We start from the raw sequence: 18,270 nt of genomic DNA, 5'->3' as shown, positions 1-18,270 counted from the left end.
ATATTTGTTCTGACCTTGTAGATGAGTCTGTGCAGGTTGATACTTCTCTTGCAGGTTCCACTTTGCCACCCTCGACTTCTAATTCGACCTCTATTGAACCTCCTGTTGATTTCTCTTCTTTGGGCACTCATCCTATGATCACACGAGCTAAAGCTGGTATATTCAAGACTCGTCATCCAGCAAATCTTGGTATTTTGGGCTCATCTGGACTTCTTTCTGCTCTTCTTGCATCCACTGAGCCAAAAGGATTCAAATCTGCGGCTAAGAATCCTGCTTGGGTGGCTGCCATGGATGAAGAAATTCGAGCATTACAACAAAATGATACTTGGACTTTGGTTCCTCGCCCTGCCAACACCAACATCGTGGGCTCTAAATGGGTGTTTCGTATTAAATATTTGCCTGATGGATCTGTCGAACGTTTCAAGGCTCGTCTTGTTGCCAAAGGTTATACTCAGGTTCCTGGTCTTGACTACACTGACACTTTCAGTCCGGTTGTCAAAGCTACCACTGTCCGTGTTGTGCTTTCTATTGCAGTCACAAATAAATGGCCTCTTCGACAACTTGATGTCAAGAATGCTTTTCTCAATGGAACTCTTATTGAACGTGTTCATATGGAACAACCTCCTGGGTATATTGATCCTCGATTTCCCACTCATGTTTGTCTATTAAAGAAAGCCCTCTATGGTTTAAAGCAAGCTCCTCCTGCTTGGTTTCAGCGTTTTAGCTCATTTCTTCTCACACTTGGGTTTTCTTGCAGTCGCGCTGACACGTCCCTTTTTGTCTTTCATCAGCAATCTAACATTATCTATTTGCTTCTTTATGTTGATGACATTATTGTTACTGGCAACAACTCATCTCTTATTGACAGCTTTACTCGCAAGCTTCATTCTGAGTTTGCTACCAAAGATTTGGGTTCTCTCAGTTACTTTCTTGGTCTTGAAGCTTCACCCACTCCTGATGGTCTCTTTATTAGTCAGTTAAAATATGCTCGAGATATTCTTACTCGTGCTCAGTTGCTCGATAGCAAACCAGTTCACACTCCCATGGTTGTTTCTCAACACCTGACTGCTGATGGTTCTCCTTTCTCTGATCCTACTCTCTACAGATCTCTTGTTGGCGCCCTTCAGTACTTGACTATTACGCGTCCAGATATTGCCTATGCTGTCAATTCTGTCAGTCAATTCTTGCATGCCCCTACTGCAGATCACTTTCTTGCTGTCAAACGTATTCTTCGCTATGTCAAAGGAACACTCCACTTTGGTCTTACCTTTCGTCCATCCACTGTTCCTAGTACGCTAGTCGCTTATTCGGATGCTGACTGGGCTGGTTGTCCCGATACTCGTCGTTCTACATCCGGCTATTCTATTTATCTTGGTAACAATCTCGTTTCTTGGAGTGCCAAAAAGCAACCTACTGTCTCACGCTCCAGCTGTGAATCTGAGTATCGTGCTCTTGCCACAACCGCTGCTGAACTTCTTTGGGTTACGCATCTTTTGCATGACCTCAAGGTCCCTATTTCAAAGCAGCCCTTACTCTTATGTGATAACAAAAGTGCTATTTTTTTGAGCTCTAATCCCGTTTCTCACAAGCGGGCCAAACATGTTGAACTAGATTATCATTTCCTTCGAGAACTTGTTATCGCTGGCAAACTTCGCACACAATATGTACCCTCTCATCTCCAAGTTGCTGACATCTTCACAAAGAGTATTTCTCGACCTCTCTTTGAATTTTTCAGATCCAAGCTTTACGTTCGTTCAAATCCGACGCTCAGCTTGCGGGGGGGTGTTAAGGATAGTTGACCATTCACTATAAGGCAAATATCTAGATATTTGCCTTACATTACGGGTTACCATATTTGCCCTCTTATTAAAGGCAAATATATTTCATTCATTTATTATTCTTTCCTTTTATTACTATTTCCATAATATTTGTAATTTACCATATTTCTGTATCCTGAAAATGATTATAAATAAGAGAACTCTCACCCCCATTTAGGTGTGGTGATTCAGCAAACATTCACATTTTAATTATCACTCAAAATTTTTAACCACATGAGAATAAATGAAGTCTTACTATGGACGCTCCACAGGATTGTATGACCGCTAACCAAAATTACGTCTACTTCAAAAAGATTAGGAATTACTCAAAATGTACTATACCTCTTCGGCATGGTGTCAGTTCTCAACCACCCTTAGGCCATGTGGCACATGCGTGTGTCACAGTGTGAGTGAGCATTACGAGTCAACCACCCTTAGGCCATGTGGCACATGCGTGTGTCACAGTGTGAGTGAGCATTACGAGACAAGCGTCTCAAGCGTCTTCCTTTGAAATGGGTCTTTCAAGTAGTGTCAAACATCACAGACGTGCCGACATTGCACTCCAGCTCATGTGTCGGAGGTTAGTATATGCACTCACTATTTGGTACAGAGTCCATAAATGACATGACATGGACACGGGAGGGTTCAAGTCCCGATGAGAACCAGAATGGATGGATGTTCGTGATATCCTAATGAGATGAACGACACATGGGTTAGTTCTGTAAATATGTTTGAGCAAGCCAAGAGGATCGAGTTGTCCCAAGATATGAGATGACATCACAATGCATGGTCCATGTTGTTGGGAACCAAGATAATGACTGAGATGCGACGTTGCACACAAGAGATATTGGCTTAGAGTAGAGGCAAGGTCAAGTCGAATGACTTGGCCTAGTGTAAGGGCAAGTCAACTAGAGTCACAAACGATTGAACATGCACGCACAGATGGCCTCTGTGGCCAAACAAGCTTGGATTCTGCACGAGTTGTATTTGGTTAGCAAAGGAGAACCTTGCCTAAGTTTCAACAAAACCACGAAGACAGTTGAAGAATGTGAATGGGGCGTAAGTTCTCCTTAAGGTTTATCATGAACAAGTCGAGATCATAATGTTTGCACGGTTGAAAATGTACGACCATGACACATAGTACTTCTCTACACACGAATCAAGCATGTGCACATGAACCAATTAGATAGACTCCTTAATGTACCACCTAGGCCTAATGATGGGCTGGCATGCTCACAATATCGAAACTAATGGAAAGGAAAGGAATGTATAATAATTTGTTGGAGAAGTAATTCATAATCACATAACATACAACATGTACAAGGTCCTACATTAAAAATGTAGTTCAATGAGATAATACAGATAATGCTACTTTCCTACTTATCATGACATAAATGTCTTATGAAACGTACATATATATTCATAGTGTTTCATTCATGTTTTTAATATATCCTACACGACACAACGGTGTCATGATAATCATACAATCATAATCAAAGTATATGTTTCACAAACTTATTAAGAATACCATTTAGAAATATAATCTATAAAATTTGGCAATAATGTTCTTTAAGAAATCTTTATTCCTGCAAACTCATCCTCATGAGAAGTTCATCACTCAAGCTCCACCTGCACTTGAAGAAAACAATCCACCATCACTTCTAAATCTATCTTCCAAACTATATCAATATTCAGATAATCTCATCATTGCATTCGTATGTTCTTGCATTTAACTCTAATAGTAGAGTCACTTATTGAGTATTTTTTTAAATACTCAAACCACGTACTACCTCTATTTCAAGATAAGGCAAGACATTCATGTATAGCCGACAACGACATCGCAACTCGAGACCATGACACATGTATAGGGTAGTCGTGAATGTCGGCCGACAATGACATCGCAACTCGAGACCATGACACATGCATAGGATAGACGTATTTATTTTCTTAGACTTAGGTTATAATAAGATGTTTTTAATTTAAACATTTAATTAATTTATTTAGTCTTTCGTTGTGTCGTTTTTAAAGGATTTTTCAAAACACATAAGTCCATAGTTGTGTTTTAAGATGAAGGTGATCTTTTATGAAAGTTTAAATGAAGTATTTCCGCATTCAATGTTCATGATATGTATATAGTGGCGACCTTAAACTAAATAGAAAATTTTGGGTCGTTACACATGCTATAGTTTACCTCATTCAACAGTGAGAGACGCTCCATTATCTTCAAATGTAAAACTAAGGATCATTGTGCTCGCCTTTACTACCCTGATACATTCATCAACATCTAAGCACTTAGACATAGAACACAATAATTTTTCAAGAACAAGGAGTGAAGAACTGATATGTTACCATTCTTCAGGATTTTGGTAGTCAGCTGCTGAATCGCCAAAGCAAAAGGCAAGCATGTCTGTGTTCACAATGCCAGGATCAAGTGCTATAATAGCCATTCCTTTAGGCAGCTCCAAAGCTATGGATTTGGTCAAGCCCTCAATTGCCCAGTTAGAGGCACTATATGGAGAAAACTGTAGGATATGACCCACGATCAAAATATGTCGAAGCAAATAAAAGAAGCAGGAAGAAGAACTTGAGGGGAGCGAGCTTTTGGAACAAAGAAACCTTAAGCACTTAGTTTTTTAATTCTCTTTGTTGGTGTTGTAAAAAGAGCATACGGTATAAGTTAGTAACTTATTCTACTAAGTCTATTGACAATTCTCTTAAGGTTACTCCATGAGTAACTTATTCTACTAAGTCTACTAACAATTCTCCTAAAGGTACGGTATAAGTACGTAATTTGTTCTACTAAGTCTACTAACAATTCTATTAAAGTTGCTCCAGTAACTTGTTCTATTAAGTCTACTAACCGTTCTCCTAAAGTTGCTCGATAAGTTAGTAACTTGTGTTACTAAGCCACTAGCCATTCTCCTAAAGTTAGTGAATGAGTTCATAACTTGTTCTACTCGCTCACAAAACTACTTGGATCAGCATAAACTTGGCTTTAAACCCATTTTTACTTCTCAAAAAGCTACAAATTTTGGGTACCTACCATGGGAGCACCATCTCTTCCCCACATTGAATAGAAGTTAACAATAATTCCTTTTCCTCCTTGGATCATAAGAGGAATGAAATGCCGAAGAACATTGGCTGTCCCTTTTACATTCGTATCAATCACACAATCAAACCCATCTTCAGGAATCTCCCAAAACTTGGACTTTTCATTAATCACACCGGCGTTGTTTACTGAAACAAGAACAGATTTTTACTTAAATATGGGAATGAATTATCAAAGTCCCTTTGATATGGAAGAGCATGGAATACCAAGGATATCAGGAACAAGATCTCTTTCCAAGACAGCCTTAAATAGCTCCTCAACGCTACCATTTGAGGCCTACAAAAAGAGTCCAATTTTGAAGGTGAAATAAAACGTGGGTTTATGGAAACAAATGTAAAGGAAAAGGAAACCAACCACGTCGGTGATTTGGAGTAAGTGGGTGTGAAAAGAGGAAGGGGAGAGTGCGGCGAGTTCCTTTCGAAGAGAGTGGAGGGCGTTGGGAGTACGAGCGCAGCCAATGATAGTGTGGCCCCGCTTTGCCAATGATAGCGCTAGAGCTCGCCCCAACCCTCTGCTCACTCCTGTGATCAGAATTGTGAGGGGTTGAAATTCGTCGCGTTTGTCCATATTTGTTCCCCCCAGATGGTGAAGCGATCGGATTTTTTGATCTGAAAAGATGATATTTGGAAGAGTTTTGTTGTTTATGTTGACAAGGTTGTGAGAAGTTGGGGTTAGAGCTGTGTTATGACCTTTATAGTTTTAAAAGTTTTAAAAGTTTTAAGGACGGGTGAGACCTAATATTTATGACCATGATTACTTTAGAGTTTTAAAAGTTTCAATGACAGTGGTGGGATTACGACTGTGATTACTTTAGAGTTTTAAAAATTTCAATGACAGTGGGACTTAATATTTATGACTGTGATTACTTTAGAGTTTTAAAAATTTACGGTGGGACCTAATATCTATGACTGTGATTACTTTAGAGCTTTAAAAGTTTCAATGACCGTGGGACTTAATATTTATGACTGTGATTACTTTAAACTTTTACGGGTTGGACCTAATATTTATGGCTGTGATTACTTTAAGAGTTTTAAAAGTTTTAACGACGGTGGAACTTAATATTTATGACTGTGATTACTTTAAAGTTTTAAAAATTTCAATGACGGTGAGACTTAATATTTATGACGGTGATTACTTTAGAGTTTTAAAAGTTTATGAGTTGGACCTAATATTTATGACTGCGATTACTTTAAGAGTTTTAAAAGTTTCAATGACGATGGGACTTAATATTTATGACTGTGATTACTTTAGAGTTTTAAAAGTTTCAATGACGGCGGGACCTAAAATTTATGACTGTTATTTGGATATTTTTTTAGTAAGGTTTGATGTATAATACTTGTCTATCTAAGATTTATGACTGGTGGGACCTAATGATCATGACTCTTTTGTGAGCCCTATTTTTTTTTTTTTTTTTTTTTTTTGTAGGGTACTACTTCACACACGCTTATGATTGGGGACCTAAACTTCATGATACTCTTTTACGTATAGTTCACATCCGTGCACATGAACTCATAAGGTGGGTTTATTAACGAACCTCTGGGACTGAATATGGGGTAGGGTTGGATCATAGTATTTCTCTACCCATGGTTTATGATTGTAGAACCTAATTTTCATGATTGTTTCGTGAGTTTTTTTTTTTTTTTTTTTTTTTTTTTTTTTTTTTTTTTTTTTTTTTTTTTTTTTTTTTTTTTTTTTTTTTTTTTTTTTTTTTTTTTTTTTTGTAGGGTACTTCTCTACGCACACTTATGACTAGGGGACCTAAACTTCATGATACTCTTTTATACCGTTCACGCATGTATACATGAACTCACTAGGTGAGTTTATTAATGTACCCCTAGACCTACTTATGAGCTAGCATAAGCTCAGATTGTAATAACTCCGCTATGCTCAGATTGTAATAACTCCGCTATGCTCAGATTGTAATAACTCCTATAGCGGTCAACAAAGGAGGAAAAAGTGAGTTGTACCAACATTTTAGGAAAAGAGAAAAGAAAATAGTAATAATAATAATAATAATAATAAACATAATGACAAAGGAATAGAAAGGAGGCTGACCACCTACTCCAATGTCCTCTTAATTTCCGTTGGTGAGAGACCAAGATGTTTAATTCAGGGATGGGGTTCGAACGAAGGGAGGTAAAAGTCAAGTGTTTTATTGGAGTCCAGACAAGAAATTACCAACGAAGAGCAACGTTAATGCTAAGAATGAGAAGTAGAAATAAAATTGGAATCGAATGTGTGTATTCTCATTGATATTCATCAACTTTAAACAGGATACAAGCTAGCAACTAATACCTACTAATAAGGAAAATATAAACTAATTAAATACGGAGAATAAAATAAAATGCACTACAAATCAAATCATAAAGGAAAGAATATTAAGATATAATATCTAATATATATTTCATAAATAATATCTTCTCCAAATATTATATCTCAACAGTTAAGAATCCATCATCGCCACCACGGTGCACGTCGGGTAGAAACGCGAGGCCATAAGCTTGCAGGGAACGACAATTGCTCATAAACAAAATCAGATGGGTAAGGGTCGAAGAAGAGGGAAGAAGAAACGTTGACAAGTGACGAAGAAGAGGAGGAGAGTCGCGAGGAGGAAGGAGCTGACCTGCTGGATTGACCAACCGTTGGACCAAACTGACTCGTTGGACCGAACCGACCTGCCAACCCGCACCGACCCTACCCGCCTAGTCACCCGAAAGCAAAATTGGCCCGACCCGACCCATTTAGTTGACTCCGACCCACTACCCAAACTCGATTTGAAGGTAAGCGTGACCCAAGATCTAGAGACCCAATTCTCGCAAATTGCACCATTTGGACTTGATTTCCACCTCAAATTTCTATGGTTGTGATATCTTTTCTTAATGTAAGACCTAATTGAGGATTTCAAAGGAATTGAAAATTCTTGAAGACCCGAAACAAACTCGGGAAGTCTACAACAAGTAAGTAATCGCATGGAGCAAGTTTCTAAGAAATGTCGGTAGGAGTCGGTTGGAGTATGGACAACAATCTAGTATCATACTTAGGAGTTGGTTAACATTAGTTTCATGTGTGCTGTGCTTCGATAACGTGTATGATTAAACATTAATTCTAGTTAGGATTATATAGCTTCCGCATACATAAATGTGAAATTCTCTGATAGGCGTTTGGGTTTATGTGCTTCCTAGGATGTCGAGGTAGATTGTTATTTCTTGATTTGCATGATGAGTATGAGGTGTGCCTTGATACTTTGTTCTGCATTGATTTGGGGTTTGGATAGTCCATTATTGCCCATCTGTGAGTTGGACCATTTGCTATGTGCTAGATAGCGTGAATTATGAATTTCATAGATTATGAGTTACTGACTTTTAGTTGTCCCCTACAGTGGATATGGGTGACCATAGTGAGTATACTACTATTGTACCACGTCAGGGGTGCTTAGTGGAGAGAGTCATGACCTTTAAAGATTTAAACTCGATAAGGGTGTAAGACAGGTAGTTTACTGACCCAGCCCGACGAGGCGTAGTGATAGGTAGTTACTGATTCTCAGGAACAGGTAGTTGATGTCAGGCACCACTAGGGGAAATCTTCTGATTTTGTGCTCAGTAGGTAGATAGGTATGGAAAATCCAAGTCAATGAGAATCCATTAGGGTCTCTCTAGAGACCGCAGTAGATTTTGTTAGAGACAGCTCCGAGTACATAGCCTAAGGTTCCGAGAATAGGATTAAGTCCGACAAGAGCCTACAAGTTGGTTGCTTACCAAATCACGTCTACTTCAAAAAAAAATTAGGAATGCCTCCAAATGTACTATAGGGGAGGCATGGTGTCAGTTCTCCACCACCCTTAGGCCATGTGGCACATGCGTGTGTCACAATATAGGTGAGCATTGTGAGACAAGCGTCGCAGGCATCTTCCTTAGAAATGAGTCTTTCAAGTACAGTGTCAAACATCACGGGTGTGCCGACATTGCACTCCAGCTCATGTGTTGGAGGTTAGTATATGCACTCACTATTTGGTACAGAGTCCGTAAATGACATGACATGGATACGGGAGGGTGATGAGAACCAGAATGGATGGATGTTTAAGATATCCCAATGAGATGAACGACACATGGCTTAGTTCTGTAAACATGTTTGAGCAAGGCAAGAGGGTCGAGTTGTCCCGAGATATGGGATGACATCACAATGCATGGGTCATGTTGTTGGGAACCAAGATGATGACTGAGATGACGTTGCACACGAGAGATATTGGCTTAGAGTAGAGGCAAGGTTGAGCCGAATGACTTAGCCTAGTGTAAGGGCAAGTCAACTAGAGTCATAAACGATTGAACATGCTCGCACAGATGGTATGTGTAGCCTAAGAAGCTTGGATTCTGCACGAGTTGTGTTTGGTTGGCAAAAGAGAACCTTGCCTAAGGTTCAACGAAGCCACAAAGAAGGTCGAAGAATGTGAATGAGGCATAAGTTCTCCTTAAGGCTTGTCATGAGCATGTCAACATCATAATGTTGCACGGTTGAAAATATACAACCATGACACTTAGTACTTCTCTACACACGGATCAAGTATGTGAACATGAACCAACTAGATAGACTCCTTAACGTACTCCCTAGGCCTAATGATGGGCTAGCATGATCACAATGTCGAAACTAATGGAAAGGAAAAGAACGTATAATAATTTGTTGGAGAAGTAATTCATAATCACATTACATACTACATGTATGAGGTCCCATATTAAAAATGTAGTTCAATGAGATGATACACATAATACTACTTTCATACTTATCATGACATAAATTTCTTATGAGACGTACATATATATTCATGGTATTTTATTCATATTTTTAATACCTCGTACATGATGGTGTCTCACAACAAACATAATCATATTAACATAGCAATCCTAATCAAATATAATCTATAAAATTTGGCAATAATGTTCTTTAAGAAATTCTTTATTTCTGCACATTCTTCCTCAAAACAGAAGTTCATAAGCTCCACCTGCACTTTGAAGAAAACAATCCACCATCACTTCTAAATCTATCTTCCAATATTCCATGCTACGTATCTACTTATCATGTATCAGTTCTGTCATTGCATTAGCATGTTTTTGCATTTAACTCCTAATAGTAGGGTCACTTACTAAGTATTTCTTTAAATACTCAGGTCACGTGCTATCTCTATTTCAAGTTAAGGCAAGACATTCATGTATGGCGGATGACGCCATCATAACTCAAGACCATGGCACATGCATAGAGTAGATGTATTTATTTTCTTAGACTTAGCTAGAATAGAATGTTTTTAATTTAAACGTTTAATTATTTTATTTAGTCTTTTGTTGTGTCGTTTTTAGAGGTATTTGCAAAACACGTAAGTCCATGATTATGTTTTAAGATAAAGGTGATCTTTTAGAAAAGTTTAAATGAAGTATTTCCGCATTCAACGTTCATGATATGTATACAGTTACGACCTTAAATTAAGTAAAAAAAATTAGGTCGTTACACATGCTATAATTTACCTCATTCAACAGTGAGAGACGCTCCATTATCTTCAGACGTAAAACTAAGGATCATTGTGCTCGCCTTTACTACCCTGATACATTCATCAACATCTAAGCACTTAGACATAGACCACAATAATTTTTCAAGAACAAGAACAAGAAGTAGTGAAGAATTGATATGTTACCATTGTTGAGGATTTTGGTAGTCAGGTGCTGAATCGCCAAAGCTAATAGCAAGCATGTCTGTGTTCACAACACCAGGATCAAGTGCTATAATAGCCATTCCTTTAGGCAGCTCCAAAGCTATGGATTTGGTCAAGCCCTCAATTGCCCATTTAGAGGCACAATACGGAGAAAACTGTTGGATATGGCTCATGATCAAAATATGTCAAAGCAAATAAAAAAAGCACGAAGAACAACTTAAGAGAAGTGAGCTTTTGGAACAAAGAAACCTTAAGCACTTAGCTTTTTAATTCTCTTTGTTGTGATAAAAAGAGCATACACCTCATTACAGCGGTGAAGGCAGTAACTAGCTTACTAAACTTTCTCCTCAAGTTAAGAACCAGTAACGATCTTCCTAATTGAAGCACAAAACTTGCCACAAACATTCAACTACTACCAATTCTCCTATAGTTGCTCCCTAAGTTAATAACTTATTGTACTAAATCTATTGACAATTCTTGCAAGGTTACTCCCTAAGTTAGTAATTTGTTCTACTAAGTCTACTAAAAATTCTCCTAATGTTACTTTATAAGTTAATAACTTGTTCTACTAAATCTACTAAGAATTCTCCAAAAGTTACTTATGAATTAGTAACTTGTTCTAGTAAGTCTATTAATAATTCTCCTAAATTTACTTTATGAGTTAGTAACTTATCCTATTAAGTCTACTAACAATTCTCCTAAATTTACTTTATGAGTTAGTAACTTGCTCTACTAAGTCTACTAACAATTCTCTTAAAAGCTACTATATAAGTTAGTAACGTGTTCTACTAAGTCTACCAATAGTTCTCCTAAATTTACTGTATAAGTTAGTAACTTGTTCTACCAAGTCTACGAACAATTTTGCTAAAGTTACTTTATACGTTAGTAACTTGTTCTACTAAGTCTACTAACAATTTTCTTAAAAGTTACTATATAAGTTAGTAACGTGTTCTACTAAGTCTACCAATAATTCTCCTAAATTTACTGTATAAGTTAGTAACTTGTTCTACTAAGTCTACGAACAATTCTCCTAAACTTATTCTCCTAAGTCTACTAACAATTCTCCTAAAGTTACGTTATAAATTAGTAACTTGGTCTACACAGTCTACTAACAATTCTCTTAAAAGTTACTATATAAAAGGGAGTTACTTGTTTTAGTAACTTGTTCTTAATAATTCTCAGTTATAACTTGTTTTACTAAGTATACTAATAATTGTACTAAAGTTATAAGTTAGAAACTTTAAGTCAAATAATAATTCTTAGTAACTTGTTCTAATAGCTCAAATTTATTAACTTCAAACCCATTTTATACTTCTCAAAAAGCTACAAATTTTGGGTACCTACCATGGGAGCACCCTTTCTTCCCCACATCGAAGAGAAGTTAACAATAATTCCTTTTCCTCCTTGGGTCATCAGAGGAATGAAATGCCGAAGAACATTGGCTGTCCCTTTTACATTCGTATCAATCACAGAATCAAACACATCTTCAGGAATCTCCCAAAACTTGGAGTTTTCATTAATCACAGCTGCGTTGTTTACTGAAACAAGAATAGATTTGTACTTAAATATGGGAATGAAGTATCAAAGTCCCTTTGAAAAAGAAGAACATGGAATACCAAGGATATCAGGAACCAGATCTCTTTCCAAGACAGCCTTAAATAGCTCCTCAACGCTACTATTTGAGGCCTACAAAAAGAGTACAATTTTGAAGGTGAAATAAAACGTGGGTTTATGGAAACAAATGAAAAGGAAAAGGAAACCAACCACGTCGGTGATTTGGAGTAAGTGGGTGTGAGAAGAGGAAGGGGAGATGGCGGCGAGTTCCTTTTGAAGAGAGTGGAGAGCGTTGGGAGTACGAGAGCAGCCAATGATAGTGTGGCCGCGCTTTGCCAATGATAGCGCTAAGGCTCGCCCTAACCCTCTGCTCACTCCTGTGATCAGAATTGTGAGGGGTTGAAATTCGTCGCCTTTGTCCATATTTGTTCCTCCGAGATGGTGAAGCGATCCGATTTTTTTTATCTGAAAAGATGAGATTTGGAGGTGTTTTGTTGTTATTGATAAGGTTGTGAGATGTTGGGGTTAGAGGCTGTGTTATGACCACGTAGACAGACACTGTTGTATCATGGAAGTCAAAGTGAAACAATGTATCCTGATTCGTGGGACATTATTTATTTCTCTGCTCATGACAAGTAGGACATAAACTTCATGATTTGTGGAGACCTAACTTTCATGACTGTTTCATGAGCTTTACTTTTGTACTTCTATACACACGCCTTATGATTGGTGGGACAAAACTTCATAATACTTTTTTACACATGGTTCACGCATGAGCATATGAACCCACTAGGTAGGTTTATTAATGAACCCCTAGGCTTGACTATGGGATAGGGTTGGATCATAATGTTTCTCTACACATGATTCATGACAGGTAAGACCTAATTTTCATGACTATTCCATGAGCTTTATTTTATTTTTTATTTTTTTTAGGTACTTCTTTACACACGGCTCATGACTGGTGGGATCTAAACTTCATGATACTCTTTTACACACGGTTCACGCACGTGCACATGAACTCACTAGGTGTGTCAACGAAGACGTTGGGCACCAAAGAGGAGTGGATTGTGAGATCCCACATCGGTTGGAGATGGGAAATAAACATTCATTGTAAGGGCGTGGAAACCTCTTTGAAGGGAAAGTCCAAAAAAGACAATATTTGCTAGTAGTTAACTTGGGTTATTACATGTTTGGATGATTCTAGACATGAAACTTAAACTATATAGAATCGCAAACACATGCTCTTTTCATTTTATATAGTCTCAAAATTAAACTATTGACTTTCTATAAGGCATTTCAAAAGTTGTAACTACTATGTAAAGGTAATATATAATGTCTTAAAATCGAAAATACATTAATGAAACACCATAAATCTAGATTTAAATTATCCACTCAAAATTTTTAACTACATGAGAGCACATGAAGTCTTACTTTGGAGTAGCTTGAATCCATTGTGGTATAAATGAAGTCTTACATCAATGAAGTCTTACTCTGGACGCTTCACAGGCTTGTATGACCGCTAACCAAAATCATGTCTACTTCAAAAAGAATAGGAATGCCTCAAAATGTACTATAGGAGAGGCATGGTGTTAGTTCTCTACCACCCTTAGGCCATGTGGCACATGCATGTATCACAGTGTGGGTGGGCATTGCGAGACAAGCGTCTCAGGCGTCTTCCTTAGAAATGAGTCTTTTAAGTACAGTGTCAAACATCACGGGTGTGCCGACATTGCACTCCAACTCATGTGTGAGAGTTTAGTATATGCACTCACTATTTGGTACAGAGTCCGTAAATGACATGACATGGATACGGAAGGGTTCAAGTCCCTATGAGAACCAGAATGGATGGATGTTCGAGATATCCCAATGAGATGAACGACACATGGGTTAGTTCTATAAACATGTTTGAGCAAGCCAAGAGGGTCGAGTTGTCCCGAGATATGGGATGACATCACAATGCATGGGTCATGTTATAGGGAACCAAGATGATGATTGAGATGCGAAGTTGCACATGAGAGATATTGGCTTAGAGTAGAGGCAAGGTCGAGCCGTATGTCTTGGCCTAATGTAAAGGCAAGTCGACTAGAGTCACAAACGATTAAACATGCACGCACAGATGGCCTCTATGGCCAAACAAGCTTGGATTCTGCACGAGTTGTGTTAGGTTGGCAAAGGAGAGGTTCTCGAAGCCACAAAGACGGTCAAAGAATGTGAATGGGGCATAAATTCTCCTTAAGGCTTGTCATGAGCATGTCAAGATCATAATGTTGCACGGTCGAAAATCACGACCAAGACACATAGTACTTCTCTACACACGGATCAAGCATGTGTACATGAACCAACTAGATAGACTCCTTAATGTACCCCTAGGCCTAATGATGGGCTAGCATGCTCACAATGTCGAAACTAATGGAAAGGAAAGGAACGTATAATAATTTGTTGGAGAAGTAATTCATAATCACATTACATACTACATGTATGAGGTCCCATATTAAAAATGTAGTTCAATGAGATGATACACATAATACTACTTTCATACTTATCATGACATAAATTTCTTATGTATTTCATTCATGTTTTTAATACATGGTATGTGATGGTGTCTCACATGGCACAAACATAATCATATTAACGTAACAATCATAATCGAATACCATTTAGAAATATAATCTATAAAATTTGGCAATAATGTTGTTTAAGAAATCTTTATTTATGCACATTCTTCCTCATCACTCAAGCTCCACCTGCACTTGAAAAAAACAATCCACCATCACTTTTAAATCTATCTTCTAAACTATATTCCATGTTATAATCTATGTTGATAGGTCCAGTGTTCTTACATTTAACCTTAATAGTGGGATCACTTAATGAGTATTTTTTTAAATACTCAAGTCACGTGCTACCTCTATTTCAGGTTAAGGCAAGACTTTCTTGTACGGCTGACGACGACATTGAGTAGTTGTATTTATTTTTTTAGACTTAGGCTAGAATATGATGTTTTTAATTTAAGTCTTTTGTTGTGTCGTTTTTAAAGATATTTTCAAAGTACATGAGTTCATGGCTGTATTTTAAGATGAAGGTAATCTTTTATGAAAGTTTAAATGAAGTATTTCCGCATTCAATGTTCATGATATGTATATAGTGGCGACCTTAAACTAAGTAGAAAATTTCGAGTCGTAACACATGCTATAGTTTACCTCATTCAACTGTGAGAGACGCTCCATTATCTTCAGATGTAAAACTAAGGATCATTGTGCTCGCCTTTACTACCCTGATACATTCATCAACATCTAAGCACTTAGACATAGAACACAATAATTTTTCAAGAACAAGGAGTGAAGAACTGATATGTTACCATTCTTCAGGATTTTGGTAGTCAGCTGCTGAATCGCCAAAGCAAAAGGCAAGCATGTCTGTGTTCACAATGCCAGGATCAAGTGCTATAATAGCCATTCCTTTAGGCAGCTCCAAAGCTATGGATTTGGTCAAGCCCTCAATTGCCCAGTTAGAGGCACTATATGGAGAAAACTGTAGGATATGGCCCACGATCAAAATATGTCGAAGCAAATAAAAGAAGCAGGAAGAGAACTTGAGGGGAGCGAGCTTTTGGAACAAAGAAACCTTAAGCAATTGGCTTTTTAATTCTCGTTGTTATTGTGATAAAGAAAGCATACATCTCATAAATATTTAGGGCAAAGAAAGCAATAACTAGCTTCCTCAAGTTAAGAACCCGTACCAATTTCCCTAATTAAAGCACAAAACTTAACCAGTAACAATCTTCCTAATTAAAAACAAAACTTGGTCCACAATTTGGTAATTATTCGACTGTAGTTGCTCCATAAGTTAGTAACTTATTCTACTAAGTCAAATGACAATTCTACTAAGTTACTCCATAAGTGAGTAACTTGTTCTACTAAGTCTACTAACGATTCTCCTAAAGTTACTCTATGAGTTAGTAACTCCTCCTACTAAGCCTACTAACAATTCTCCTAAAGTTATAAGTTAGTAACTCCTTCTACTAAGTCTCCTGACAATTCTACTAAGGTTACTCCATACGTGAGTAACTTCTTCTACTAACAATTCTCCTAAAGTTACGGTATAAGTTAGTAACTTCTTTTACTAAGTCTACGACAATTCTACTAAGGTTACTCCATACGTGAGTAACTTATTCTACTAAGTCTACTGACAATTTTCCTAAAGTTGCTCTATAAGTTAGTAACTCCTTCTACTCATTCTACTAACAATTCTCCTAAAGTTAGTGTATAAGTTAGTAACTCCTTCTACTAAGTCTACTAACAAAGAGTAACTTCTTCTACTAAGTCTACTAACAATTTTCTCAAAGTTACGTATAAGTTAGTAATTTATTATACTAATTCTACTAACAATTCTCTTGAAATTATGGTATAAGTCTAACTTATTCTACTAAGTCTATTAATAATTCTCCTAAAGTTATTCTCTTATATGAGTTAATAACTTGTTCTACCGGCTCAAATTTATTAGCTCACAAAACTACTTACAAGAGCATAAACTTGGCTTTAAACCCATTTTATACTTCTCAAAAAGTTCAAAATTTTGGGTACCTACCATGGAAGCACCATTTCTTCCCCACATTGAAGAGAAGTTGACAATAATTCCTTTTCCTCCTTGGATCATAAGAGGAATGAAATGACGAAGAACGTTTGCTGTCCCTTTTACATTCGTATCAATCACACAATCAAACCCATCTTCAGGAATCTCCCAAAACTTGGACTTTCCATTAATCACACCGGCGTTGTTTACTGAAACGAGAACAGATTTTTACTTAAAAATGGGAATGAAGTATCAAAGTCCCTTTGAAAAAGAAGAACATGGAATACCAAGGATATCAGGAACCAGATCTCTTTCCAAGACAGCCTTAAATAGCTCCTCGACGCTACTATTTGAGGCCTACAAAAAGAGTACAATTTTGAAGGTGAAATAAAACGTGGGTTTATGAAAACAAATGAAAAGGAAAAGGAAACCAACCACGTCGGTGATTCGGAGTAAGTGGGTGTGAGAAGAGGAAGGGGAGAGTGCGGCGAGTTCCTTTTGAAGAGAGTGGAGGGCGTTGGGAGAACGAGCGCAGCCAATGACAGTGTGGCCCCGCTTTGCCAATGATAGCGCTAAAGCTCGCCCTAACCCTCTGCCCACCCCCTGTGATCAGAATTGTGAGGGATTGAAATTCGTCGCCTTTGTCCATATTTGTTCCTCCGAGATGGTGAAGCGATCGGATCTTTTTTAGTAAAGTTTGATGTATAGTAATTTTATACTTAAAACATTCGTTACTAGTGGGACCTAATTGTGATGATTGTTTCATGAGATTTTTTTTTTTTTAATTATTATTATTATTATTATTATTTAAGGGTGCTTCTCTATACAACTTAGATTAGGGGACCTTAACTTCATAATACTTGTAACGACCCAGATCCACCGCTAGTAGATATTGTCTTTTTTGGGCTTTCCCTTTCGAGCTTCCCCTCGAGGGTTTAAAACGTCCTCGCTGGCACTCTTTTCTTCCTCCAATCGATGTGGGACCGCCCCCAAATCCACCACCCTTTGTGGCCCAGCATCCTTACTGCCACACCGCCTCATGTCTACCCCCCTTTGGGGAACAGCGAGAAGCCTGGCACATCGTCCGATGCCTGGCTCTTACTAGCACACCGCCTCGTGTCTACCCCCCTTCGAGGAACAGCGAGAAGGCTAGCACATCGTCCGATGTCTGGCTCTGATACCATTTGTAACAACTTAGATCCACCGCTAGCAGATATTGTCTTCTTTGGGCTTTCTCTTTCGAGCTTCCTCTCAAGGCTTTTAAAACGCGTCTGCTAGGGGAAGGTTTCCACACTCTTATAAATGGTGATTTGTTCTCCTCCCCAACCAATGTGGGACATCACAATACTTCTACATGCAATTCACGCACATACATATGAACCTACTAGGTGAATTTATTAACGTAACCTCTAAGCCTGACTATGGGGTAGGGTTGGATCATAGTATTTCTCTCCACATTGTTCATGACTGTGGAACCTAATTTTCATGATTGTTCTATAAGTCTTACTTTTTTTTTTTTTTTTTTG

General features: G+C 37.8%; 3 protein-coding genes across 5 annotated transcripts; all 3 read right to left on the bottom strand.

The window, feature by feature from the left end:
- Window positions 1–3,440: 3,440 nt before the first annotated feature.
- LOC111449178 (NADPH-dependent pterin aldehyde reductase-like) lies at window positions 3,441–5,508 on the bottom strand. Its single transcript, XM_023089012.1, has 6 exons — window positions 5,281–5,508; window positions 5,133–5,202; window positions 4,861–5,054; window positions 4,167–4,339; window positions 4,009–4,082; window positions 3,441–3,451 (listed from the first exon to the last, which is right to left on the bottom strand). Exons 1-5 carry the CDS (start codon window positions 5,491–5,493, stop codon window positions 4,010–4,012), a joined length of 723 nt encoding a protein of 240 aa, XP_022944780.1. The 5' UTR covers window positions 5,494–5,508; the 3' UTR covers window positions 3,441–3,451; window position 4,009.
- Window positions 4,239–12,673, bottom strand: LOC111449127 (NADPH-dependent pterin aldehyde reductase-like). Of its 3 annotated transcripts, none has more exons than XM_023089009.1 (6): window positions 12,386–12,673; window positions 12,238–12,307; window positions 11,966–12,159; window positions 10,604–10,776; window positions 10,437–10,510; window positions 4,239–4,325 (listed from the first exon to the last, which is right to left on the bottom strand). In XM_023089009.1, the coding sequence occupies exons 1-5, from the start codon at window positions 12,596–12,598 to the stop codon at window positions 10,438–10,440; spliced, it is 723 nt and encodes a 240-aa protein (XP_022944777.1). In that variant the 5' UTR covers window positions 12,599–12,673; the 3' UTR covers window positions 4,239–4,325; window position 10,437. The 3 variants fall into 3 exon arrangements, with proteins under 3 accessions (XP_022944777.1, XP_022944778.1, XP_022944776.1); XM_023089010.1 differs by having other exon boundaries at window positions 4,321–4,339; XM_023089008.1 differs by lacking the exon at window positions 4,239–4,325 and adding an exon at window positions 9,707–9,919 and having other exon boundaries at window positions 12,386–12,672.
- Window positions 9,613–17,353, bottom strand: LOC111449210 (NADPH-dependent pterin aldehyde reductase-like; the record flags this gene model as incomplete). Its single annotated transcript, XM_023089015.1, has 7 exons — window positions 9,613–9,769; window positions 14,762–14,919; window positions 15,373–15,446; window positions 15,531–15,703; window positions 16,760–16,953; window positions 17,032–17,101; window positions 17,180–17,353. Coding segments are annotated over 5 exons (684 nt in total), but the record flags the coding sequence as incomplete, so codon positions are not given.
- Between the last annotated feature and the right edge of the window lie 917 nt (window positions 17,354–18,270).

The sequence above is a fragment of the Cucurbita moschata genome, unplaced genomic scaffold (genome assembly GCF_002738365.1).
Source record: "Cucurbita moschata cultivar Rifu unplaced genomic scaffold, Cmos_1.0 Cmo_Scf00001, whole genome shotgun sequence".
NCBI classification, from domain to species: Eukaryota; Viridiplantae; Streptophyta; class Magnoliopsida; order Cucurbitales; family Cucurbitaceae; genus Cucurbita; species Cucurbita moschata.
Note: the sequence above shows the minus strand (reverse complement) of the source record. Positions and strands in the feature narration are given on the sequence as shown.